Below are 27,929 nucleotides of genomic sequence, written 5' to 3'. Positions count from 1 at the left end.
TGACAAGACAGGTTATTCATTTCCTTCAGGCTACTTACAAAGCATGTTTCCACATGTTGGCTGCATTGAAGCTTGAAGGGAATCCAGGAAGTGGCTGCACAAGACAAAATAAGCTGCTCTGGAGTTGTATGAAACAGTAGGGTTGCTGTTGCTGGCCACAAGAGAATAAAGAAGACGAAACTGATCCTGTCCACAGTTTGGCAGCATCTAATGAAGGTTAGGAATGAAACATAATTGCGTAAAATCCTTGAGACCACCAGCACTACTTAAAGCACCAGTTTTTAAAATCAATTAATGATGACCATGCAGAAGTTTAGACATATAGCTGCATTTCAAGCTCTTTAGTTTTTGTTAACGGGTTTCACACTGAATTCTTCCCTTCTGCCGCTTTTAAGTCCTCCTTTCTGCCACTTCTTCTTCCTGATAATTGCTGTGTATATTTCAGAACAGATTTTAAACACTCCTCAAGTATATAATTCTTTGATAGAAAAAATCAGAGGAGCAAAATAGCGGGATGAAGTCCTGCTTCTGAACCAAACTCTTTTTTTTTTTTGCCTTTGCTGAAGGGAACAGTGACATTGGGTGCATCTACAGTCAAATTAATGTAGTTTTATACCTTTAACTGCCATGGCTCAATCCCATGGAATCCTGGGATTTATAGTTTGGTGAGGCACCAGCAGTATTTGGCAGAGAAGGTTAAAGGAATTGTAAAACTACAGTTCTCATTATTCCATAGTTTTGAATATAATAATAATAGCAATAATAATAATAATAATAATAATAATAATATGCAATTCTGTTTATGGAATGCTCTACCCTCATAGATAAAGCAGTCTTGAAGTAAAATGGAAAAAGGCAATTGCTTACTAGGTGTAGATGACAAGTGATGCAAAAAGGTGGAAGTGTACACTATACTATAAGAATGCATCACAACCTAGTCATGGGGCATTCCCGATCTAAAGTAGGGAAATTGGAAGATCACCTCCTGAATTAGTCAGGGTCCTACACTGTGAGACTGGGAAAAGCACAACTTGCCCGAGACATGAATCCACACTAAATGAAATGGAGGAAGAGTTGCAAATGATAGTTTAAAAAAAAACACCTTAAGGATCAAGCCTATCCCACTTACCACTCAATACAGTGCAACTCCCTTTTGAATTGTTACACGGTGTTGTAAAAACATAAACTTGTTTTGTATTCTTTGGATTAAATCAAGCCAAACAGGATGTGACAATGAACACAGTTTCAGTCTTTTTAATAATTTACGGTAGATAGGAACAGGTTAAGCATATCATATGAGGAAAAAACTGAAGCCTTTTATATCACTTAAACTTTCTTTTTTTCATATATTTTTAATCCAGGGGTGGGCCAATTGTGGCATTCCCACTTATTAGACTGCAACTCTTAGCAGCCCTAAGTGGTATTAACAATAGTGAATAACTAGACTGTAATTCTGGTATTTTTCACCATCACGTGAATGCTGCTTAGAACTGCTGGAAGTTGCAGTCCAATGAACGGGAGTGCTACAGTTGACCCACCCCTGACTTAATACATATGGGGAAAATATCTAGATCTAGAGAGTCGTACTTTATCCAGCCGTGCTTTAGACCAGCATGGTCCAAAGAATCATTGTGGTGTAGTAGTTTGAGTGTTGGACCACAACTCTGGATGCCAAGTTAGATTCCCTATTCAGTCATCAAAACCCACCAAGTGACCCTGGGTGAGTCACAGACTCTCAGCCGCAGAAAACCTCATGATAGGTTTGCCTTAGGTTTGGAAGCAACTTGAGGTATGGGGCAGCAACAAAATTTAGACCACCAAGTAACCAGATTTACCCTGTCATGTCCAGTTTGTGATTATTCCATGGAAAAAGAGAAACAGGCCCTCTTTGCTTTCAGCATTTCCTTTTATCCAGAAATCCTTGCCTACTTTTGAACCTTTTATTTCCTTTTCAGTTTTATATTGGTTTGTTCTTTGCAAGTGGTTTTTGTGTGTGTCAGGAGCGACTTAAAAAACTGCAAGTTGCTTCTGGTGTGAGAGAATTGGCTGTCTGCAAGGACGTTGCCCAGGGGATGCCCAGATGTTTTTACCATCCTTGTGGGAGGCTTCTCTCATGTTCCCGCATGAGGAGCTGGAGCTGACAGAGGGAGCTCATTCACGCTCTCCCCAGATTTGAATTGGCAACCTTCAGGTCAGTAACCCAACCTTCAAGTCAGCAATCCTGTTGGCACAAAGGTTTAACCCACTGCGTCACTGGGGGCTCCTTTTGAAAGTGGTGTTTAATTTGTTTGTTCTTTGAAAGTGGAGAAGCCCTGCTCTCAGTCCCGCCTCTTTCGCAAGTGCGACTGGTGGGAACGAGAGACAGGGCCTTCTTGACATTCAGAGAGTGAAATGTGGCTTTGAGTTCAAGCCTTCAGAAAATAATTATAGTGCAATAGATGGATTTGGAATTACTTACAATGACTACTGGAATGGTCTGGATTACGATTGCGAATAGTGTGGTTTTAATAGTGACTGTAATGTAATTTATTTTAATTTTTCTGTTTATTTAATTGTTCATTGTTTTAAGGCATTGAATTGTTACCTATGTGTAAGCTGACTTGAGTCCCCTTCGGGATTGAAAAGGTTGGGATATAAATATAGTAAATAAATAAATAAAATAATCCAGTTTAGAGTTAGGCAAGACCTTAAGTCCTAAGTAGAGTCAAGCATTCCTTCTTTTACATTAAACTTTGCTGTGTGTGCCTACTGGATTATCATCCTGATTTTAAGAGGCACAATAAACAATATTTGACCTACAACACAGGTATACTTCCTGCAGTAAAGTTACACCCTTATTTTTATGATAAAGGGATATTGTGCTTAATGTCATTGATTCAAAGTTGGCAAGAATAAGAAAAAATCTCTGGGCTTCAGGAATTGCCTTGCAAACAGTTTTGTGCTGATATATTTACTTCACTTGCATTTCAGGGATGAAGCAAAATGAATATTTGGGGGGGGGGGGCTGCTATCAAAATATAAGAGTTAAATCATGTTTTGTTTATTTGTGTCCAAACTTTTAGAACAATGAACTAAGGTGAAAGCATTGGCATACAGCGGATTACTAAGTATTAAGTCAGCTTTTCCAAAATTAGAAACATATTTTAAGGAAACAACTGTCTGTGTGGGAAGAAGAAAAAAAGGGAACCCCTTCCCTTTTCCCTGATTCACTTAGGCACAATTATAGTGTACAACCTCTCGAAACCAAGATTCACAGTTGAGTCATCCCTCCCCACCTTAGAATATGGATTAAAGTGATGTATCCTACTGAGAACTCAAGCTGAAGTCAGATGCCTGTTACAAGGAGAAAATACATAATACAATTGCAGGAAATAAACATGTGCTTCTGTAATATTGGAATGAGGGAACTGAAATTTGCCAAAGCGTTCTGTTGCTCTTTGTATTTGAATTCTGTGCATTAGCTTTTAATTCTGTAGCACTGAGCCATGGGAGTGGTGTCAAACTGCATTATTTCTATAGTGTAGATGCACTCTGTACTAATTGACAACACTGTACTAAATGGACAAATTGTGTCTGATTCAGTATAAGGGAGCTTCCTGTTTCACCGTGAATAGCAACGAGACTCCTATGTTTGAAGCAGAGATCTTTCAATACCTGAGAGACGGCACTAGCTGGGAATACTGGCTGGTCCCGGGCTGTGGCGCAGGCGGGAGAGCAAGCCAGCTGCAATTAACTGCAATGAATCACTCTGACCAGGAGGTCATGAATTCGAGGCCGCTCAGAGCCTATGTTTGTTTGTCTTTGTTCTATGTTAAAAAGGCATTGAATGTTTGCCTATATGTGTAATGTGATCCGCCCTGAGTCCCCTTCGGGGTGAGAAGGGCGGAATATAAATGCTGTAAATAAATAAATAAATACATGCTTGCATTGCCTGTTGCTGTGCTGATCTCTGACAACTCAAACAGATTTCCAATAGTCACACAGATAAATGTGGGTATTGGTACACAAAAACAGCAAATTATTACATTTAATGGGTTGTCGTGAGTTTTTCGGGCTGTATGGCCATATTCCAGAAGCATCTCACAACCTCTGAGGATGTCTGCCATAGATGTGGGAAAAATGTCAGGAGAGAATGCTTCTGGAACATGGCCATACAGTCCAAAAAACTCACTGCAACTCAGTGATTCCAACCATGAAAGCCTTCGACAATACATTATTACATGAATTATATTTTTACTGATCACGCTTTCCACCCGAACACCAGTGTAACACTACCATCACTGCTAGTAAAAGCTACCTGGGAGCATGTTTAAGATTCAGTAAGCCGCTGTTAGCCCCAGCTCCTGCCAACCTAGCAGTTTGAAAACATGCAAATGTGAGTAGATCAATAGGTACCGCTCCAGCGGGAAGGTAATGGTGCTCCATGCAGTCATGCCAGCCACATGACCTTGGAGGTGTCTATGGACAACGCTGGCTCTTCGGCTTAGAAATGGAGATGAGCACCACACCCCAGAGTCAGACATGACTGGACTTAACGTCAGGGGAAACCTTTACCTTTTAAGATGCTAATGAGCCCCCAATTATGCAGCGAGTTAAACCACTGAGCTGCTGAACTTGCTGACTGAAAGGTCAGCGGTTTGAATCCAGGGACCAAGGTGAGCTCCCGTTGTTAGCCCCAGCTTCTGCCAAACCAGCAATTTGAATACATGCAAATGTGAGTAGATCAATAGGTACCACTCTGGTGGGGAAGTAAAGGCACTCCATGCAGCCACGCTGGCCACATGACCTTGGGGGTATCTATGGACAACACTGGCTGTTCAGCACAAAAATCGAGATGAGCACCAACTCCCAGAGTTGGACAAGACTAGACTTAATGTCAGGGGAAAATCTTTACCTTTACTAGGCTGCTACTGCATGACTGTGTACTTAAGTGTAGATGTGCAGTGAAACAGCTAAACTAGTAGGCAGCAATGATGATTACAGGATGGTAAGATAAAGGGAAGACAGTGGGGGGACTTTTTCTTAATGGAACTCAAAACAGTTCTGTTTTCCTATTTAGGAATAAAAAAACAAAAAATCAAGCAAAGGCATTGGACAAGGTACAAATAAGATGTTTAGGCAGTAAAAATAACAATTAAAAAAATAATTTTTTACAGCATAAGCTTCTTTGAGCCAGTGCAGTGATTTGAACATTGAACATAGAGACCAGGGTTATCTATGCTGTCTTTTTTTAAAAATGTTAAAATAACTACTGTTGCAATCATCTCCTTTTTTTCTACTGCATTTACATGATCTCACCCTGCCCCAGCATGCATATCAATAAGATACCTACTGGAGCTACATTCCTTGCAGCTAATGGAAGTGGGCTAGACTCTGTGAAATTTTATGCAAAAAAAAAAAAAGTAGGGCTGGCCTAGTTTCAGGGTCATTACACATGAAACTTGCACCTAGTTGATAATGAGGTTGAAGTACCTTATAAAGAAAATACTTGGACTTTTGAGTTTTTAAAAATACCACCTTGAGTTCATTGGAGGAAAGATCAGACAGAAATAAATAATAATAATAGTAAAAGACAAAATACTTATTCAGCAGGAAAGCCCCATCAAAGTATCACCTAAGCCATGAGAAGTAAATAGAACCATTATGCTTCCAGGCAATATAACTCTGAATATCAAATCCAGAAGTTTTGGATACTCCTGAAATACTTGGGTGGTAATTTCCAGAACTGAATCCTAAATATTAGGAATTAAATTGTGTCACCTGGGAGAAGTGACCGCTCTAGTTTAAGCTGTGCCAATTTAGCCGGCTGTGTTAAATTATTCTGAGATTGACAATAATACCGCCTTTACTTTCTTGGAAACTGAGAAGTTTTAATGAGACATTGGTATAATAGCAGAACTAGATTTTTCAAAAGAATCATTATTCAGATCCTATCTTGAACCCTCAAGGCAGAGCAGCTTAGCAATGGGGGCGTACTAGTTAAACCAGTTGCTCCAAGTTCAACTTTTTCCCATGGAGAGTGGAAAATGAAAGATGGAAGAGCTAGCAAACCCTTACAATAAGGTGGATTGAAGGTAGGTCAAAACAAGTAAGCAAATCATTAAATGACAGTCAGTGCAGTGTAGTAGTTTGGACTAGGGGTAACTTTCTAGACTGTAGAATTAACAGTCTGTTTGACACTAATTTAATTGCCATGATACAATGCTATGGAATCCTGGGAGTAGTAGTTTGGCGAGGCACCAGCATTTTTGGGGCTCTTCCACACAGCCATATAACACAGAATATCAAGGCAGATAATCCACAATATCTGCTTTGAAATGGGTTATCTGAGTCAGCACTGCCATATATTCCAGTTCAAAGCAGAAAATGTGGGATTTTATTGAGCTGTGTGGAAGGAGCCTCGGACAGAGAAAGTTAAAGATCTTGTAAAACTCTCGCTTCCATGATTCCATTGCAGTCAAAATGAGATCACATTGCATTAATTCTACAGTGTGTAGATGCACCCTAAGACATTTGGAAACCAGGGTTCAAATTCCCACTTAGAATAGGTACCTCTATCTACACTGTAGAATAGTCATACTCTCTCAGCTTCAGAGGAATGAAAGGCAAACTCATTCTGAACAAATCCTAAGAAAACCCCACAATAAGGTTGTCATGAGTCACATCAACACAACCAAATCCTGTAATGTGTGTTTTAATTGTCTTGTTTTTATCTATGCAAGGAGCCCCGGTGGCAAAGTGTGTTAAAGCACTGAGCTCCTGAACTTGCAGACCGAAAGGTCACAGGTTCAAATCCTGGGAGCGGAGTGAGCGCCCACTGTTATCTCCAGCTTCTGCCAACCTAGCAGTTCGAAAACATGCCAATGTGAGTAGATCAATAGGTACCGCTCCGGCGGGAAGGTAACGGCGCTCCATGCAGTCAAGCTGGCCACATGACCTTGGAGGTGTCTACGGACAACGCCGGCTCTTCGGCTTAGAAATGGAGATGAGCATCAACACTCAGAGTCAGATATGACTGGACTTAACGTCAGGGGAAAACCTTTACCTTTACCTTTTATCTATGCACAGTAGACTCTTAGTTAACTGAAACTCAAGCAACCAGAACTCAGAAGCAACATATACTCTCCCTCCCTCCCTCTCTCAAAGAAATAATACTGTACTTTAAAGAAAAATTAAAATCCACTTATAGCACAGTAAAACTGTGGGCCCTTCCACACAGCTCTATAACCCGGAATAGCAAGGCAGAAAAACTCACAATACAGTAGAGTCTCACTTATCCAACACTTGCTTATCCAACTTTCTGGCTTATCCAATGCATTTTTGTAGTCAATGTTTTCAATACATCATGATATTTTGGTGCTAAATTCGTAAATACAGTAATTACTACATAGCATTACTGCATATTGAACTAGAGTAGAGGCTCACTTATCCAATGTTTTGGATTATCTAACGCATTTTTGTAGTCAATGTTTTCAACGCATTGTGATATTTTGGTGCTAAATTCATAAATATGGTAATTACATAGCATTAATGTGTAATGAACTACTTTTTCTGTCAAATTTGTTGTATAACATGATGTTTTGGTGCTTAATTTGTAAAATCATAACCTAATTTGATGTGTTTTCCCTTAATCCCTCATTATCCAACATATTCGCTTATGCAACATTCTGCCGGCCCGTTTATGTTGGATAAGTGAGACTCTACTGTATCTGCTTTGAACTGGGTTATCTGAGTCCACACTGCCATTATTCAGCTGTGTGGATGGGGGAAGGCTCTTGCCTCATAGACAGCGCCAGGAGGAAAACACTCTGGACATGCCTAAGGGCTGCAGGGTAATAAAACCAAGCCAAAGGAAATGAAACCAGACAGTCTCCCTCCGCGACGAGACGGCCTCCGCCTGGACCTGCGCCTCTGCTGCCGCCGCCTCCTCCCCGGTTCCCGTCGCCACCCCTTGGGGAGGCGGAACAGGGCGGGCCCGGCAGGAGCAGCCAGAGCAGCAGGGACACCTGGCCCAGGTGAGCGAGGCGCGCCGCGGAGGCCCTGCAGCCCAGGCCAGGAGCGCGGGAGAGGTGAGCCGAGCCCGAAGAGGCCAGAGGTGGCCCTGCGCCCCGAGAAGGAGCCCCTCGCCCTCCCTTCCCCTCCCGCCCAGACCTCTCCCCTGAAGTCCAGTCTACCTGCAGGAATTCCCCTCTCTTCCTCCTCCGGAGGCCTTGGTGGCTCGGAGAAAAGAGTTAGGGTCGTTTTTTGTTTCTGCTGTTCTCCTCCTCCAGCTTTTCTGGCCCCCAAGACATTGTCAAACTTTAATGTGAAACTTTGTCCGGCTCTGCCTTTGTTCGCGTTGGTGTTGAAAGTTTGTTTTTTCCTGGCTTACTTCCCATGATCTTGACGCCTAAGGATCTGAACTCACCTCCATTGCTTCTGGGCTCTTGTCTGGTCAAGACTCATGGGGAGGGATTTATACACCAGGCTTGGGCAAATTTGGGCCTTCCCTCCAGGGGTTTTGGACCTCAACTCCCACCATTCCTGACCGCCTCAGGCCCTTTCCTTTTCCCCCTCAGCCGCTTAAGCGAAAGGAAAGGGCCTGAGGCGGTCAGGAATGGTGGGAGTTGAGGTCCAAAACATCTGGAGGGCCCAAGTTTGCCCGTGCCTAGTGTAGAGGCACCCAACGTTGGTCAGAGCCAGTGTGGCTTGGAACTGAATATTTGACGGTGATTCTGGCGGTCAGGGCCACTGAGTGACCATGGCCAAGTCACACTCAGTCTCAGAGGAAGTAAATTAAACTGTAGACATGGCTTTGTTTGTTTGTTTTAAGGGAAGTACCCCCGTCTTCTGTGGGTAGGTGCTGACTGGATGTCAACACTGCAATGCTTTAAATTAGTGGTGGAAAACCAGACTGATGATCTTGTATTGGTAATATGAATATGAAAAATCCTGGGGCCCTTCCAAACTGGCCCTGTATCCCAGGATTGTATCCCAGGTTTTCTGAGTCCACACTGCCAGATAATCTGGGATAAACAGAAAACCTGGGATCAGATCCTGGGATATAGGACCTGTCTGGAAGAGCCCTAGTATGTAATGGGATCACTAAGTTTTGTTGCCTTGATATAGCTCTGAGGATGTTCTTTGGTCATAAAAATGGGTTCCTGAGGGTTTAACTGACAAGTACCCATGAATGGAACAATAACAATGTATTAGATATCATTAAAGATTGTATTATGTACAGTAAATGAATATAAATGTCAGATAGGTGGTTACAAATAACAATCAAAGAATCAGGAAAATAAAGTTTATTATATTGTGAACGCAACTACTATTCATCATACTGTGAATGCAACAGTTTGATTGTGATTTGTAACCACTTATCTGACATTTATATTTCTTTATTGTACATAATACAATGTCCTTGGTTATAAAACTCAGTTGCCAGAAATGATCCAGCTTTAAAACACAGGGAGATGTGCAGTTTAGACCATTACTTAATCCATTTCGGCCATTCTTGACTAAGTTTCACCTGGAAATGCTAGACTTTGATTCAAGAGCTTCTGCTGGTATTTTTCTTCCCTGCCACTCAACTCTAGCCCTTCCCTGTCTGCAAATTATTTCCATGTTGTTTCGACATGATTGGGAATAGATGGTTAGGAATCAAAACAGGGATAAGGATGTAATAAAAGTGGGGAACGTTTGACCTTCCACAGATTGTTGGACTTCAAGTTCCATCAGTCAAAGCCATTATGATCAATTACAAGGAATTATGAAAGCTGTAGTCTAGTAAAATTTGTGTTATTCCAGGCCATTTGCAGAACAAAATGAAGAAGTTCAGAGTTGCATTTCTTCCTTAATCTGATTAATTTATGATAGATTCGCCTAGCTCAGTCATGAAAATCCCAGACGTACATGCTTTACTTTCAAAATACAGTTGTCTCTTGGTATCTGCTGGGATTTTAATCCAGAACCCTCAGAAATGCTTAAATCCTTGGATCCATTATATCCAGTGGTTTAGTAAAACGATGTCACTTATTTAGAATGACAAAGTTGCGGTTTGCCTTTTGGTTTTAAAAAAAACATTTTCAAGTGTTGGATGGAAGAATCCATGGATGCAGAATCAGTGGACACCAGAGAGCCAACTGTAATACATGTCTTTTCATTTGTTAATTGAAAAGTGTGATGCAGATTGATTAAACTAGATTAGTTTCATTATGAAAAAGACTGAAGTGAACAAACCGGTTTTAAATGTGAGATAAAGTCTATACAACCCCATTTCAAAGGAGTTGTAAACTTTTGTTTTCTCTGATCCACTCCTGAGAGTTATCATGGGGAAAAGGTGTCTCCACTGAAGCTTTACTGCCAATCCTTGTTTCGACAACAAGCCAGATTTTTCAAAATCCAATTATCACAGGGATGGAAAGTGAGGTGAGACAGCAAAACAAACACCACGGGGGGGGGGGGGGGGGTAACCCTTCCCTATGCTAGCCAGGTATTTTATATTTGTCTGTCTGTCTGTCTGTGTCTGTCTATATTTGGCATGAGTTACACTTTAAAATGTACCTGTTCAGACTTACAAATTCAGCTTAAGAACAAACCTATAGAATCTATCTCGTTCGTAACTTGGGGACTGACTGTACTATATTGCTTTCCTGAAGGCAGTTCTTTCAAGTGTGATATGCACAACAGGTGATGCACATACATTTTCCCTATGTGGTTCTGCTTGTATCTTGACTAATGCTGACTGGTTGCCCTACAATTCATTCATCTCTGTTGTACTTTCAGAGATCACACAAGGAAGTTTTAGGGTTTGTTTGTAAGGTATAGTGCTTGGTACCGGTTCTTATTTTGATGTGACATATTTTATTTCAGTTGTGTAATGAAAAGCACAAAGTAAAAATGCTGGAGTAAATTACCGGTAGCATATTTCTAGAAAGTTGTAAAACCCAGTATAGTATAAGGGAAAGGGATTATATGTGATAAGTTGGTATTAATGCTACATTCTACATTTATCCCAATTAAGTTCAAGTAAGTTGTATTTGTGATTTCATATGTGTCTCCCAGCAGTGGTTCTGTGATGTATTTTTCCTATTCTATAGGGGATTTCTACCATATTTATGCTCATATTCTGCCATTGTTTATTTCTCATAAATTCACTGTAGACAGGCAATAGCTTGTGGACTGGCATTGATTCATGAATCCCGTAACTTGGAGTAGCTGTAAATATAAATGCTGTAAATAAAATAGTAAATAAATAGCTAAGTTCTAGAGTAAAGGTGCTACATTTAGGTCTGATGTGAAACCTTATTGCCCAATAATCTGGGTTTTTCCTGATATGTGGTTTGATTGTTTCCAGTTTATGATCTAAGATGGTATATTTTGTCAGTTCTACCAATCATTCTGCAAACCTGTGAGGAGAAGACCCTAAAAATTGAAATGTCCATACCTTTTTACATCCACAGTATCTTATTCTGTATCTTTGTGGTATATTTTAATTACTGTGAATTGCTTTGTGGTTTTTTAAAGTTCAAAGATAGAGACAGATTTCTAACTCCAGCATATGCAGAGTTAGGTTTGCCTAGACCCATTGGAATTAGCCACACCTTATTTGGCATTAATTCAGTTTGTGGCAAAGAATAAAAAAGCTAGAATATGCTCAGAAAAGGTTGACAAAGATGATAAAGGGTCTAGAAATCAAGCTTTTGACCAACTGAGGGAGCAGGGTATCTTTAGCCAAGAGAAGAGAATACTGAGATATGATCTCTGAAGAAGGCTGTTGTGCCTGAAAGGCTCTGACACAGAAGATGTGTTGTTTTCAACTGTGCTGCAGGACAGGATCCACCCCAATGGATTCAAGTCACAAAAAGATAAATTTTGATTAAGTATTAGGAAGAACTTCTAATGGTGTGATTTGTTAGGTGACAGAAGATACTATTGCTGAAGGTAATGGACTTCCATTCATTGGATGTTTTTAACCGGAGCTTAGATGGCCATCTGTTACATATGCTTTAGCTGTGGATTTTATTTATTGGCAGTCAGTTGAACATGATCTTTGGTATCCCTTTTGAGTTTATATTTCTATGGCCCTATATATATTGCCATATAATGCAGTTTGAAACTGCATTGTATGGTCTGTGTGGACTCATATAGTGCTAACTGCATTGAATTGCATTAGAGGAGTCTACACTGACCATATAATGCAGTTTCAAACTATATTATATGGCTGCATAGAAGTAACCTTAGATGGGGCATCAGTGTTCTTAATTTCTATTGCTAGTCTTCATGTACTTTCGCCCCTCACACTTTATCATCTTTGCATCCTCCTCTTTACTATTAGAGTCTTCATCAGTAATCCTTTCGTAATATTAGGATGCTTATGTATTGAGACCAAAATAGATTTAAAATGCATGAATACATACAAAACACACTTTTTAATACACATAGGATTATTTTTGTTTGGATAAGATTTGAGACTTTAAAATACAGTACAGTTAATTTGCGGAGAAGCTGAATGGCTCCTTAAATTATGATTTTGGATTGTGTGGTTATTGGTTTTAATATTAGATGTTTTTAATCCTTGGGTTTTTAATGTACAATATATGTTTTTTTTGAGCCCCGGTGACGAAGTGTGTTAAAGCACTGAGCTGGAGACCAAAAGGTCCTATGGACAACGCCGGATCTTCGGCTTAGAAATGGAGATGAGCACCAACCCCCAGAGTCAGTCACGACTGGACTTAACGTCAGGGGAAACCTTTACCTTTTTATATGTTTTTTATTTGTATGTCTATTTATGCAGCACTGAATTGTTGCCACTTGTAAGCCGCTCAGAGTCCTTTGGGGTGAGAAGGGTGTGGTATAAATATAGTAAATAAATAAATAAGTGTCACAATTTTCCTTTTTACTGATTTGTTGCACAATATTGCTTTAGGAAACTTTGTTATATAGCCAAATTTTGGATTGTTGGGTTTTTATTTTTTTGAGAAATTGGAACAATATGCTGTTGTTCTATATGTAAAGCTTACCGTATGTTGTTTAAACAAGTCAGTTTAAATTTTCATAATACTAATTTTTACCCCCACCTCCATACTGCATCACTAAGCTTTACTTTTGTTAAAGATGGGGAGGGCTATGTAAGTGTTTGATGCCCAATTTCACCTTTTCTCTGGAAATATTATCCAGCTACTTTTTCCTCCTTATATCTCACTGGACATACCCGGCAGGGGAGATACCATGATCATGAAGGTGGTTTTCCCAGGGTGAGGCTCATCCATTGCACTAGACATTGCTCATATTTTCAATGTGGCAAGCCACAGAGGAAGGCTGGTTGAAAAGTGAATTTCTTTTTTAAAGAGCAGATTCATCTAAAATTCTTAGCTTTCCTAGCTTAGCTTCCTGTATTTGCATGCAGTCCTATGGAACATGTAAGCTGCTCTGAGGACATTAATTAGAAAGCTGAAGCATAAATAATAATTTCAGATTGCTTATGTGGAAAAAGGAGCAAGTGGTATAGCAAAAGTTGATGGTGAAGTTGCCTTTCATGCTTCGTCACCAAGATAGGATAATTATAATACTCCACAATTAATCTTCTTGGAGTTCTGTATATTACAGAGTAGAGCAACTCTGCAACTATGGTTTTGCATTTGCTGTGCATTCATAATTAGAGTATTGTATTGAAACTACCACTAACCTGCCCCTTTGAAATACTTTTTCATTGCATCCAAGTAGTCACACCTTGGGTGTCTGGCATCTTGCCAGCTTTGTACAATATGATAAGGAAAATTGGTCAGTGATATGGTTTGGTCTCCTAACAGCGGAAATCACTTTTGCCTGAGACACTGGAGAGCTTGTATCCATTGGTTGACTGGCTAGTGTTCACTGGCATGTACCAAGGTCAATGTGTCAATGGTCAACTCTGTTTACAAGGATGACTGTGTTAAAGTGTTGCAGAAAAAGGCCCACATCTTGAGCACAAACAAACACACTGTAACACCAACTCTTTGTGGCTTTAACTGGCCTTTAAACTATTGAATTATTGCAACCTGACACCACTTTAACTGCCATGACTCAATGTTATGGGATATTGGGAGTTGTAGTTTTCTAAGATCTTTAGCCTTCTCTGCCAAAGAGTGGTGGTGACTCTAGAAACTACATATCCCAAAATTAATTCTACAGTGTATGAGGTGTCTCTTGTAGATGCACCTTTTGGCGCTGACCATCTCTTCATTTTAATTTTTAAAAGGACATTTATAATCTTTCCCGTGTCCTATCACTGTTGGCACATGGCTGCATTCCAATTTTTTTTGTTTTGCACTTTACTCTGCAAACAATAGTTGGAGTAACACCTGACAATTAGAGCCCTTTCTTTGTTTTAACTACTTTATTATATGTATGTAGCGAAGCCTCAAAGGTTCTACAAGATCCCTTTGCACACCTAGTGTATCTTGGCATTTCTTTGCAAAGTTCTCACAATCAGATATCAATTCAAATAGGAACATGCAACACAAAACTCAGGTGTTTGTGCATGCAGTCCATCTTACTTCACCAATTTATTGCTGAGTCATGTCTGCAGTGCCAGGGTGTTTTTCTCCCTTGGCTTCATCTTTTTGTAGTCCTGTTTCCAGGACTCCCTCTCAACCCCAGTAGATACCAAAACCCAGGGATGCTCAAACCCTTTATATATTTAAACATGGTTAATTGTCACGTCTCAGTCTTCTCATGATATCAAGTGTTTCCCTGCGAGTGCCCCCACTTTGATGATGACCAGAAATATACACCATATTATTATGTCAGAATGATTCTAAGTTGTCCTAAATGTTGCAAAAAAGAGAAAACCAAAATGCAGCTGATTGGCTAAACGTATATTGCATTATTTAATGCTGATTATTACCAGATACAAACAAAGAGCTTCTGATGTCATCCAGTTTGAGCACTGGTTATATCCCATGTTGTAATGGATACTCTCAAGATATTAAGGTGTTTCAGTACCCTCAATTTTTTATGTACTCACATTTTTGGGCTCAGCTTTGCTCAGCTTATCTGTATGACAGCCAAGTTGAATGGAATGTGTCTCTTTAGACCCTCAAGAAAACTGAAGGAGTTGGCATAAGATTGTCGGTTACAATTGGTTTCTATTGCTCGATTCATTAGAAAGTCAAAGTTCCTCAGTGGTTTGTTTGCTATTTGATTGTGTGCTTTCTCCCCTCCAGATAATGGCATTACACCCACGCAGAGTCCGATTGAAACCCTGGCTGGTAGCTCAGGTAGACAGTGGTATGTATCCAGGCCTTGTTTGGCTTAACAGAGATGCCAAGCGGTTTCAGATCCCTTGGAAGCATGCGACTCGACACAGCCCTCAGCATGAGGAGGAAAACACAATTTTTAAGGTAATTGAAGAACGTTCTCTATTGCTGGAGCATTGGCATAGTATAGAAGGTTGGACTAGTTAGGACCAGCAGACATCCATAATTCCCTGTGCTCTCTGAATAAAGGGAAGAGACATAGTAAAAGTGTCTGCATACTTGAGTCTGTGGCTTGGTGTTGCCTTTTGCTGAATTCACATTTACCTGTATCTTTAAGTCCCACAGACCCATGCAGTTAGCAGATACTTTTGAATAATTGATTATGTGGCAGCAGCTATTTTAAATTTTGCTTTAGTGGAATTCCATAATATTTAGTTATAAACTAGTCTAATAGTTCCATGGAATCATTGATGGATTAGTTGAATTTTTAAGGCAGTTACAGTCCTGATGGTACAAGGCAGTATTATAAGGATGTGATTAGATCTTCATCTTTTCTTGACTGTATTGGAAGGTACTCACAATTTAAAGCTTTCAAAAACAAAGCACTACCCAAGCTTTCTTGAAAATGGCACTTCAGTAAATAAAAATATGGTATTTCTTATTCATCTTTTGTTTAATTTTCCACTATGTAACTCAATACTATTAGTTCTTTTTACAATACTGAAGGCTTTAAAAACATCATTATACTACTTCAGAAGTGTTAACATTTTGTCTTCTTTTTGGTTTCTGCTTACTGAGGGCTCTTCCACACAGCCGTATAAACCAGAATATCAAGGCAGAAAATCCCACAATATCTGCTTGTGGACCCAGTGTGGACTCAGGGTTACCTGAGTCCACACTTCCATATATTCCAGTTCAAAGCAGATGTGGGATTTTTTTTAGCTGTGTGGAAGGGGCCCTAGTTAAACTATTTTGTGTTTATAGAATACAACATTGTGTATCTAGCAGTGTTTAGTTGAGTAATGGTTTGGGTACTGGATTACGACTCAGGGTTCAAAACCCCTCTCAGCTATGGAAAGTTATACTGTACTTTCTCAGCCCCAGAGGAAGGCAATGGCAAACAAATCTTTCAAAGGAAACACCACAATAGAGTTGCCTTAGGGTCGCCATGACTTGAAAATGACATGAAAGCACACAACAAATCTATCACCATTTATATAAACAGCACCACACTCATAACCCAAAATGTAAATGAATTTGATATATTCATTACTGCTTTCAAAAGCAGATACAACTCCCTTCCTTCCAACAAGATACTCACTGTCTTATCTCCCCTGTGTATACTCTTAAGCTGTACCTGCCTTTATCAGGTTGTGGCGTGTTTCCCTTTGAAGCTGCCTAGTAGCTTCCATTCTGGGAAACATCAGATTCAAGGCTCTAATTATCTGACTCTCAACTCTTGACCTTTTCTCATGTTTGAGCCTTGTTATGTATCTTCCTAGTCCTTTATCAATTGCACACGTTTTCTTGGGACTCACTTTAGAGTGACCTGCACTAAATTGCCTTCTAAGATTTTATTGATTCATTAGATGGATTTTGCCTTCCTTTACATGAACTATTAAAATGCCATTTCCCAAACAGAAGGTTCTAAATTATGATTTTATATTTTTTTAAGAACTGGGAGGATTGGCATTATGATTACTGCTGTTTCATGTAAGTTTAACAAGCTCTGTGTTAGCAATAAACTAAGACATTTCTGGAAGATTCATATGCAAATTCATGTTATCTAGATGAAACCAGAAACTTAATCCCACATTTTTAAAAAGTTGAGGGAAGCTTGTTTTCCCCTGAGTTGACTTTCATTGGATTCAGCCAGGTAGTCTATGAAGAAATGGTCCATCAGACTATACAAAATAATGTTGGTTTGGAAAATCCCTATGTGATTCATTCTACTGTTGTTTGTATTGGAAAAAGCTGAGCCTATAAGTAGCAATGGCTAGTTAGCTACAGTAGAAGGTATTTATTGCCTAGATGCACGTGATAGATGAGAGTTTGGCAACATGATTCAACAGAAGCTGGCATGATGACAGTATTTAACTGAGCATGGTGTACTTTGCTCCCAGGCATGGGCTGTGGAAACAGGAAAGTATCAGGAAGGAGTTGATGATCCTGACCCTGCCAAATGGAAAGCCCAGCTGAGATGTGCACTTAACAAAAGCCGGGAATTCAATCTGATGTACGATGGCACCAAAGAAGTGCCAATGAATCCTATTAAAATATATGAAGTCTGTGATATTCCACAATCCCAAGGAGGAATCATTAACCCAGGTGAGAAATACAGAGACACTTGCTTTTAAAAGAAGCATCTGACTCGTTCTGCATTTAGTGATTATATTTGGCTATCCTTGGTGCAACATTTTTGCACAAAATTCATTTTAGGTTAATTTTCTTTCTAGGCAAGTATGAAGCTATCTTGTACAAATTGCCCCCTGAATAAAATAAGAACACTTTATGCTTGTTTTGGAAAAGCTTTGAGGATCGTATGTAGTCTTCTACAATTAAGTGCAGGAGTAGGAAGAGAATGAAAGTTAATGGATTTAGGGAGTTTCTTTGCATTTCCTTCAGCTTTCTTTGTGTCTTTTCCCCCTTTGTTTCTCCTCTAGCTTGTCGATACTAGCCAAGTACACTACTAATAAAACAATATGTAAAAGAAACTTCGAGAACTCTAAAGACTAGAAAGAAAGACGTTGATAGCATAAGCTTTTGTAGAATGTTCCTACTTCCTTATATGCAAGTAAGAACACGTTCTTTGAATTTTTCCTGAAATTTTTATTTGTTGTAATTCATCTGGAATTTCTCCTAGCACATCTGTCAATACAGAAATGAAGTGTGTGTGTGCGTGTGTGTGTTTGTACTGGAACAAGCATTCTGGAAGCTAGCTGTAGAAAGTAGATAGCTAACAGATTCAGATCCGGATAGACATTTTCTGACCCTCCTACAAACCAGCTGAAAGTGTTAGTGAGGCAGTTTTTGTGTACATACTTTAGAAGAGGTGGAAGTGCTTAATGACTAGTAGAAGCCTTCTAAGAATAAGTTGGGAAGCACAGAAAGGTTCTAGGCGCTGATAGCATTGCATTGCTTCTAGAAGTAAGAAGGAAACCAACAGTATGTATGATCCCCATATCCATGGAACCAATATCTGTGATTTCATTTACTCAGTTTCACTTATTTCTTAGGGCTTCATATACAAGCTACACTCTCTTCTTAGTACCTTTGTTGTTCATCCCACTGAAAATAATAGGGTTCATTATTATTTGTGGTGTCACACATCCCTGTAAAGTATGGGAACATATTCCGTGTATATATGTGGGTTGTATTGTACTTAATGCCATTCTACAAGTGCTGCTGGGAACATTTTTTTAATTGTAGTAGCTCATAACAAAGGCAATTCCATGTCTTTACTGTCCTTCGTTGATAACAAACATGTACATCACTTGCTAATTCTTTCTGCATTTCCTGCAGGTTCTACTGGTTCAGTTCCATGGGATGAAAAGGATAATGACCCTGATGATGAAGATGAGGATGAACTGAACCAGTCTCAGAATGTACCTATACAGGACACCTTTCCATTTCTTACTATCAATGGTTGGTACATACTGTATGGCACAGGGTGTGCACTGAATTAACACCTGCATATTAAGCATTGGGTTTACTTTTATAAATGCCACATTCTGTTAATGTGTTAGGCAACATTTTAGTCAATAATTTCAAAGATCAGCCACTTTGTTATCAGTTGATTAACCAATATATTTTAGAAAATAGGAAAAGGAGAATTGTTTGTAACACTACTTATGAGATATCACATAATTGGTTTAGACAGAAATCTTCTACTGTTCTTTCTAGTTGATGGCTCACCCTCCAAATTCATTATTTTTATATTGTAATTATTTTGTTATAATGATGATCTTATGTGAAATTACCAGATTGGGTCCATGATGTTTTGCTGCTTGGGGTCCAAGACCTCACTTCTCATAATTCCAGGTATAGAAGTTGAATCTTGCTTCAACCCTGGTCAAGCTAGCCATGGCTCTCCACTTTCTAGCATCTGTGACCTGCAGCAGATGCTTCAGTTTGCCTAATAATAGGGATGGCCCGATCAATTCCACATATTCATTGAACTTTATTGTTTTGCTACTCACCTGTTTCAAAATGTTGGGACTTCACCCCTGATTATTTTGTCTAAAGATCTTCATAAAGATACTTGGTACAGTGTAACTTCTGTCTATGATCAGTTGTAAAAGAAATTGCAACTTCTTTTGTCACTTTTGCTGCTAGCATGCCCCATGGAGGAAATGATGCAGATCACCCTGGAAAAGGGAGGAGTGTATTTCATGATGGCTCCACCATCCCTATTCTAGGTGGAGCAAAGATAGACTGTGCCAAAACATGGCTCATCCTGCCTCACATCAAGGCATTGTGTCAGAAATTTAGTCAGTGTTCTATAAAAAAAGTTAAATTCCCACATTATCGCAAGAGCAGACACATCTCTTTGCCAAGCCAGTATATGCAGCCTGGAATGAAGGGGCAGCTTTAAAAGTCACCTCTGTGGAGTTCCCTGGAGCTAGGGGCAGGTTTTGCAAGTTTTAACTATACTATTCTCTTTGAAGATATTTCTGCCTTCATTTCCCATGGACCTAACCTTGTTAAAAAAAGGTCTCTTTCAATTGTGTATTCTTTTAAATCTTGTCTCTTAAAAATCTCACATTCTGTCTGGTTTTTGTCATCATAATGGGGATCTAACAATACAATCCAGCAAATTTTCTGAGTATTGCTTAAATAATAATCTGAATGGTAATTTTCTTTAGGTGAGTTTGGAAAGGGATTGTAAATCTTTTCCCATGAACTCTTGGAATGCTGTTTAGGTCAGGTTGAGACAAGCTGGCTGTGATGCAGGAACTATTTTGAACCAAGCTGCAAACATTGGCTTTTATACTCTATGAATTCAATTCTGACAAAACTAGGAAAATATTTTGAAAAAGTACTTCTGTAGCAGCAATATCATGCCTAAACTATTTAAATGATTACATTTGTAATAATATAAATATAGTAGTACAGTAGAGTCTCACTTATCCAAGCTAAACGGGCCAGCAGAAGCTTGGATAAGCAAATATCTTGGATAATAAGGAGGGATTAAGGAAAAGCCTATTAAACATTAAATTAGGTTATGATTTTACAAATTAAGTACCAAAACTTCATGTTATACAACAAATTTGACAGAAAAAGTAGTTCAATGCGCAGTAATGTTATGTTGTAATTACTGTATTTATGAATTTAGCACCAAAATATCACAATATATTGAAAACATTGACTACAAAAATGGCTTGGATTATCCAGAGGCTTGGATAAGCGAGGCTTGGATAAGTGAGATTCTACTGTACTTTAAAAAATATTTGATTTTTGGTGAACATCTTCTGGTGGCTTATGGATCTTTCTCTGGTATTACTGTGCCTTATGCAACTTAATTTGGTAGAGTGGGAGAGAGCAGAATTTGTTGCTCTGCCACTAACCTACAGTCCCAATTTCTCTCTCTTCCTCTTACTTTCCTCTTTTGTCCTTCAATTCAATGTTGTGGAACCCTGCATTCATGTCACTACTATTTAATAATGAAGGGCACAGCAATCCGTTGATACATCCAGAGCCCATGGTTCTGGAGAACCCACTATGTATTAATATGGATAATGCTAGCAGATCTTGGTATTTAAGTGTTTGAAGTAATAAAATGCTTGCTTTCTGGCTAGGTTCTCCAATAGCACCCAGTAGTGTGGAAACCTGCAGTCCTGAAGCTCAATGGCCAAAAAACGAGCCTGAAGATATAGAGATGCCTATGCCTCCTACACTTCCACCTCTGCAGCATGATATGTTCAGCTCTCCCGAACTCTGGATTAGTTCTCTTCCAAGTATGCATTCTTGATGTTTATATTACTAAAATAGATAGATCAAAATAGTATATATTGTTGCTATCATTGCATAGGAAAGTTTCATCTCTCTTGTTATCTCTAATTGACTCTTATGAATAACTTTCAAGACAATCCTGCTCAGGTATTGCCAATTCAGGATTGTGGTTTCCTCGACTGAATCGGTATATTTGTGTTGTGGTCCTCTTCATTTTTACTGCCTTCAGCTTTACAAAGTATTGATACCCTGCCCCCAATAACTCATCTTATGATATGTCCAAAGTATGCCTCACCTCCATTTTTGGCTTCAATATTATATCTGTGTAGAGATAAAAAGCTATATATCTGTGCAATGTGAATTTCCTGTATTTTGCAGAAAGAAGCTGTACATATCCTGCAGCTTTCTCCTTCATTTATACTGGTGTAGCTAATGAATACTCTATACATCTATGTTGTAGAATTACTGTAGTCTGACACCATTTTATCCACCATGGCTAAATGGTATGAAATCATAGGAGACGTAGTTTGGCTGAGGTACCAGCAGTATTTGACAGAAGCTAGAAACATTGTAAAACTATAACTCCCATAATTCCTTAATATTGGACCATGGCAGTTAAAGTGGTGTCAAACTGCAATAAATCTTCAGTGTAGCTGTGCCCCTAGTTGGAAACTGGTGCTGATGTTGTGATAGTAACAGCATAGCCACTGTGAAATAGCTGATATTGTATTGTTGATCAAGCATATCAATTTCTACCAGAGCAGAAAATAATGTGCCCCACCAGATATTGCTAGATTACAATACCCAACATTTTTCACCCTTGTCTATGCTAGTTAGAGCTGCTGAAAGTTACACTCCAACAATATTTGGAGAGCTGCATGATTTCAAGTCTCGTTTATATATATCACATCTTTTGCTAAATACTGCATTTGTGTAAACAGCTGGACTTCCCACAAAAGCTGGATAAAATGTCATGTTGTTGCTATTTATTGTTACATTGTGAAAGCATGGCTCCTTAAATTGGCCCAATTGAATATTCTTAGGAGTTGTATTTCCCAAAAGCAGCGATTCAAGATCTGATGTGTAAAAAAGACTGAGCTCTTCTGTCCAGATTTCATTCACTTTAATATGTAATTGAGTGAAATGTCAGTTAATGCTAGAATTCCCAGTTATGTTCCAGGTTGTCATGTTTCTAATAATATTATTCTTTGACTCAGTGACAGACCTGGAAATCAAGTTTGAGTATCGAGGCAAAGAGTTTGGACAAACAATGACAGTGAGCAATCCCCAAGGCTGCAGACTTTTCTATGGAGAACTGGGACCTATGCCAGATCAAGAAGAACTCTTTGGTCCTATTAATTTGGAGCAAGTAAAGTTTCCGGGGCCAGACCAGATCACTAATGAAAAGCAAAAGCTCTTCACAACCCGACTGCTTGATGTCATGGACAGAGGGCTGATTCTAGAAGTCAGTGGCCATGCTATTTATGCTATCAGGCTTTGCCAGTGCAAAGTATATTGGTCTGGACCATGTGCACCTTCTTCCACCACACCAAACTTGATTGAAAGGCAAAAGAAAGTCAAGCTTTTCTGTTTAGAGACATTTTTGAGTGGTAAGTAACTCTAGTGCTCTTTGAAAAAACATGTTGGAGTAGCTAATGTAATATTTGTACACTCTGTTCTTGGTCTGGGATTAGGTTTTGTGTTGTTCAGTCAGCTAGGGCTGTGTGGCATTATAAATTTGTATTTTCTGTATGCAGGCACTGGGAATCTTGTTACGGTGTACTGTTGGGCTCTGTGTAACATTCTCCTATTACATTGATTTCAGTTGTCACCTGGCAACATAGATGTAGCTGTGGTTCTTATAATGTAGTCCTGAAATGCTTGCACATCTGGCCAATTTCATGTTGTTGATTATGATAAATGAATTTGCTCTATTTATTATATCACTGGTCCAGTACAAAGCTGAAAGAAAAACAGAAAGATGGCTAATGAAGTTTTGTTATCTATGACAAAGAAATTAAGGAAAAGAAGGCCCAGATTTTATAAGAAAACTAGAGAACGAATATAAAATATGTGGTGAATGGAAGGAGTCTTGAGTAAAAGTTTTGGGGTGCATGTATGCTTCACTGTACATCAAGTTTTGCTTCTCACCCCACTTAGAACTGATTGGCCATCAGAAAGGACAGATTGCGAAACCTCCATCCTATGAGATATACTTTTGCTTTGGGGAAGAATGGCCAGATGGAAAATCAAAAGAGAGAAAACTGATAGTTGTTCAGGTAAGAGACAAAGAAATTGCTAAAAATAACAGAGCTTATTGTGAAAACAAAAACAATTCTTTAGAGATTAGAACCACCAAACTACACAATTCTGTGTTCAAAATAACTCATATTCTGTGCTGCTAAAATGTAAATGCACTACTTTTTCCTGTACAATTATTAGTAACTATAAATGATCAAAACTGTATGCATTGTACTTTGAATAGCCATGGGAAGGTGAAAACAGCTATAAATAGATCTAGAACCCTTGCACGTGGAAATTTGTTTGATATAAACACACATATGTATTGAGATGTCATATACATATATGTGAGTGTGAGTGTGTGTGTGTGTACATATGTATACACACACATATGCACAAACACACATGCACATGCATACATACAGTAGAGTCTCGGTTATCTGAGATAAAGGGGCGGGCCCAATCTCAGATAACCGAACTGCACTGATTGCTGGGAGGCCCTATTATCCCTCCTGCACTGATTGCTGGGAGGCCCTATTATCCCTCCCTGAGGGAAGTGCCTGTGAGCGCTGCTGCCTAGCAATGCTCACGGGCGCTTTCCAAGGGGCGAGGGCTCGCTGAGGGACATCTCCCCGGATCTCCCGCGGCCAGGCCCTTGCTGGAGTAAAGAGTTTCCTTCAGCAAGGGCCTGGCCAAGGGAGATCCAGGGAGAGATTCCTCGGCATGCCCTTGCCGCTTGGGAAGCACCCCACAAGCACTGCTGCCTAGCAGCGTTCGTGGGGTGCTTTCCATGGGGCGAGGGCTCGGCCCAAGGAAGCACCCCATGAGCGCTGCTACAGCGATTGCGGGGCACTTCTCTGGGCCAAGCCCTCGCCGATTGCGGGGTGCTTGTGGGGCGCTTCCTCCTCCCTCTCCCTCAAGCTCCCTTCGCTTGAGAGGAGAGGGAGAGGGAGGGGCACCCCCAGCAACGCCTCGGATAATACGGAGACTTGGTTATCCGGGGTTCAGTTAACCGAGACTCTACTGTACATACATAAGAGAGTGGGATCTGTGCGCATATGTAGATATAAATATACAAACATTTAACCAAGCTTTTGTTGGCTTAGGGTCCTACTTAATTAAGTTTTAAATTTCTAAATTAGGGAAGGCTAAGATGACTCAAACATCTATTTTCTGTTTCAGTGACGGTAGCAGTACTGATCAGTTGAGACATTCCAACAGGAATTGTCCTGAAACTTGAATGTCACTTCTATTTCTGGTTGTGATTTTAGATGATTATGAGGTCTTTGAGAGATTTGTGTGCTATACTGTACCTTCAGGATGAATCTGGGGCCACAAACAAGAACTTGGATGCTGTTTGTAGGTTCTGGACAGTTTTATGTCCACCTTTGTTGTAGGGAGCAATTCCCATCCTCTCTATATGATATTGGACTACAGCTCCCATAATCTTCAACTAATATGACCAGCGATAAAGGTTTTAGACCACCACCTTCTAGGGATTCAAGATGTGTTCTTTAATCTGGGTCAGAAAAATAATGTGCGCTCTTTGTTGACAAGAATGGGGAAGGACATTTTGTAAATGTAGTGTTATTTATGTTTTTATGTTTCAACTGGTTCAGAGATCAGTAGCCAAACTGCTAACAGGAGTTCCGTACAGGTGGAGATCCACTCCCATGTTACGCCAGCTCCTCTGGTTGCCCGTCTGCTTCCAGGCTAAATACAAAGTTACCTTTAAAGCCCTAAATGGCTTGGGTCCTGGCAACTTGACCGATCACATCTCCTCTTACAAACCAGCCTTAGACTGGGCACTGCGGTCATCGGAGGAGGCCCTGCTCTCAATCCCACCGCCATTCCAAGTACGGCTGGTGGAAACGAGAGAGAGCGCCTTCTCTGTGGTCACCCTCCACCTCTGGAACTCCCTTCCTAAAGAAATAACACTGGCCGCCTCCCTCCTCTCCTTCAAATAACAGCTGAAAACCCACTTCTGCTCACTAGCATACGGAGTGAAGGAGGATTAGACAATGAGTGACCACTACCAGGCCCTGGTTGAGAACTATTTTGCATCTGAGCTCTGTCAACCCAATTTACCACCATAGGACACACAACAAACCTACACAACTTTGTGAACTCCAATTGGTTTCTGTAAATGAATATAGATGTTTGTTCAGATTTTATGTTATATAATTTTTGTTTGACTATGTTGGTTTAATTTATTGGTGTTAGGCTTAATTCATTGATCTTAACTTTAATTTGATATTAGGTTTTATTGCTGTTTTCATATGTGGGGTTTTCCTGGGATTTTATGTCAGTATTTGTTTTATGGAGGCATTGAATGTTTGCTGTTGTATGTTGGAATCCACTCTTGAGTCCCCTTGGGGAGATAGGGCAGAATACAAATACAGTTTTATTATATGATATTATTATGTTTTAAATGATTGTGTAAAAATGAGCGAGTTTATATAGTGCAGTGGAACGTCAGCACCATTCCTTCTGTTCCTTTGCAGGTATATTTGCAATGTGAACATCGTGCAGCAGGCATGAATGACTGTGTCCTTGAAGACAGTTGTTCTAAAATGTCTACTAATTTAGGATGGTACCATTGTATCTATTCAGCTCATATCATAACTAGAAATATGTTCACTAAAACTAAAAAAACTATAACTATGTTCACTAAAACTATATTCCCAGGTGTCAATGTTACAAATGATAATTTTATCTAGACTAATGCTGTGGAATTTCGTTTGAAACAGGTAATTCCAGTCGTAGCCCGGATGATCTATGAGATGTTTTCCGGTGACTTCACCCGTTCTTTTGACAGTGGTAGTGTGCGGCTCCAGATCTCTATCCCTGATATCAAGGACAACATTGTTTCTCAGCTGAAGCAACTCTACCGTCTATTGCAAAATCATCAAGAAGGCTGGCCTATGCAGCCACCAAACATGCACATGACTCCACCTCTTGCAGCGCAGTAATGAGCAGGTCTTGCCCAAATGAGGAATTGACTGGATTAGGAAATTGTGTGGTTACTGTAATTGTAGTGCAATGTTGGTTTTTTATTTCAGTTAATTGTAAACAACTCTCGAGTGCGTGGCGAATACTTTGTAGCAATTGTGTTGAATTAACCCTCATGCACTAGTATAGTGTATCCAAATTCCCTAGATCTAAAACATTGCATGCATTCTATCATATTGTCCTCAGTATGGCTGCAAACAATGTCCCCCATTTCAATAATTTGCTGCACGCAGTATTGGTCTATAAATTAAAAATTACTGGGAGAAAAATAGTCCCAACAAGGTTCTAACATACTGTTACAAAAATGTCTCAGGCAGTTTTGTGAATCATGATGCAGCAAAGCAGAAGTAATGTGTTCTGTGTATCAGTAAGTTGGTCCCATTTGAAAAAAAATCTAAATGTCTTCTGTTGGGGGTATACTAAAATTCATGCCTTCAGTTTCCAATATAAGTTTTTATTTACTAGTGCATGAAGGTCAATGCATGTACACAAAAAGTTTGTTTTTAAAAATCTCTTCAATTACTGTACATATATGAAAGAATGTTGAATTATGTTTTTGTTTGCTTGTAACACAGCAGCGCTGTCTTTATATGTGATCAGATTTCAAATGTTATTTTTCAAAAATATTTTTAAGAGCTTTTAACACAAATACTTTATTATTATACATACTTTATGCTATGGGAAATATAGTCACATTATTACATAAACTGAATGTTTCTACTTTATATATTTTTAAAAAATAGTAGTGCTGGCACATACGATATCTGATCAATGCAAAACACACTTGTCATCACTGTTTTGTATTTCAACAAGTATTTCAACTCTTCAGTAAAATTGCTTTGCAAAATAGTTATCTGAATCACAATGGTGTTCTGAATTTTATATGAATAAGCCACTGGTGTTTGATAACTCCTTCCTTTTTAAACAAAGGAAAGATAGACTTCAAGTTTTATTTTAATCCTGAACACAAGTATTTATTTCAATTTGCCATCAGTTGTGCTCACTAGAACTTAAATACAACTGAGATGTGTAGACGTTGCTATGTGAGAAGCTATCAAGTGTGTCCTATACTATGCAATCTACGGCAGTTGTATAGTGTGAAAAAAAGAGTGAATGTAAATCATTTGTTTCCAGGCTAGTTGATGACTGAATGGAGACAAAGAGGATACACAAGGCTTTCTGATGAACCCATTATTTGCTAATTAACGTGTGCCCTAGCTTGTTTAATAGAGTTTCTTTTTAGACAGAAAGAAATATTAGCTACATTTGCAATGTTTGTTTGAATATTAAATTGCTAGGGTAATAAAGCTCTTTGCTTCTTCTGTGTAGTACGTTTTATACTTATGTAAACAAATTGCACACCAAGAACATTGTAAAACTGTTAATGATGTCATGCAGCCAACTGTAAATAAGACAAGCATTTTGAATATTTTGTTCTGAAGGCAGTGGTGTTTCATGTTTGCTTTTAGTGCTAGAAAACACATTAAAATATACTCTCAAATA

The 27,929-nt window shown here is 39.3% G+C and overlaps 1 protein-coding gene across 3 annotated transcripts; it reads left to right on the top strand.

Moving 5' to 3' along the window:
* Nucleotides 1-113: 113 nt before the first annotated feature.
* irf6 (interferon regulatory factor 6) lies at nt 114-27,929 on the top strand. 3 transcript variants are annotated; one of them, XM_008109823.3, is made up of 8 exons: nt 114-216; nt 15,189-15,365; nt 17,345-17,549; nt 18,744-18,866; nt 21,020-21,178; nt 22,391-22,783; nt 23,334-23,452; nt 26,165-27,929. In XM_008109823.3, the coding sequence occupies exons 1-8, from the start codon at nt 211-213 to the stop codon at nt 26,384-26,386; spliced, it is 1,404 nt and encodes a 467-aa protein (XP_008108030.1). In that variant the 5' UTR covers nt 114-210; the 3' UTR covers nt 26,387-27,929. The 3 variants fall into 3 exon arrangements, with proteins under 3 accessions (XP_008108030.1, XP_008108031.1, XP_003220481.1); XM_008109824.3 differs by lacking the exon at nt 114-216 and adding an exon at nt 7,872-8,015; XM_003220433.4 differs by lacking the exon at nt 114-216 and adding an exon at nt 7,878-8,069.

The sequence above is a fragment of the Anolis carolinensis genome, chromosome 4, assembly GCF_035594765.1.
Source record: "Anolis carolinensis isolate JA03-04 chromosome 4, rAnoCar3.1.pri, whole genome shotgun sequence".
Taxonomy (NCBI): Eukaryota; Metazoa; Chordata; class Lepidosauria; order Squamata; family Dactyloidae; genus Anolis; species Anolis carolinensis.
The sequence above is the reverse complement of the archived record's forward strand: the minus strand, read 5'-3'. Positions and strand labels throughout refer to the sequence as shown.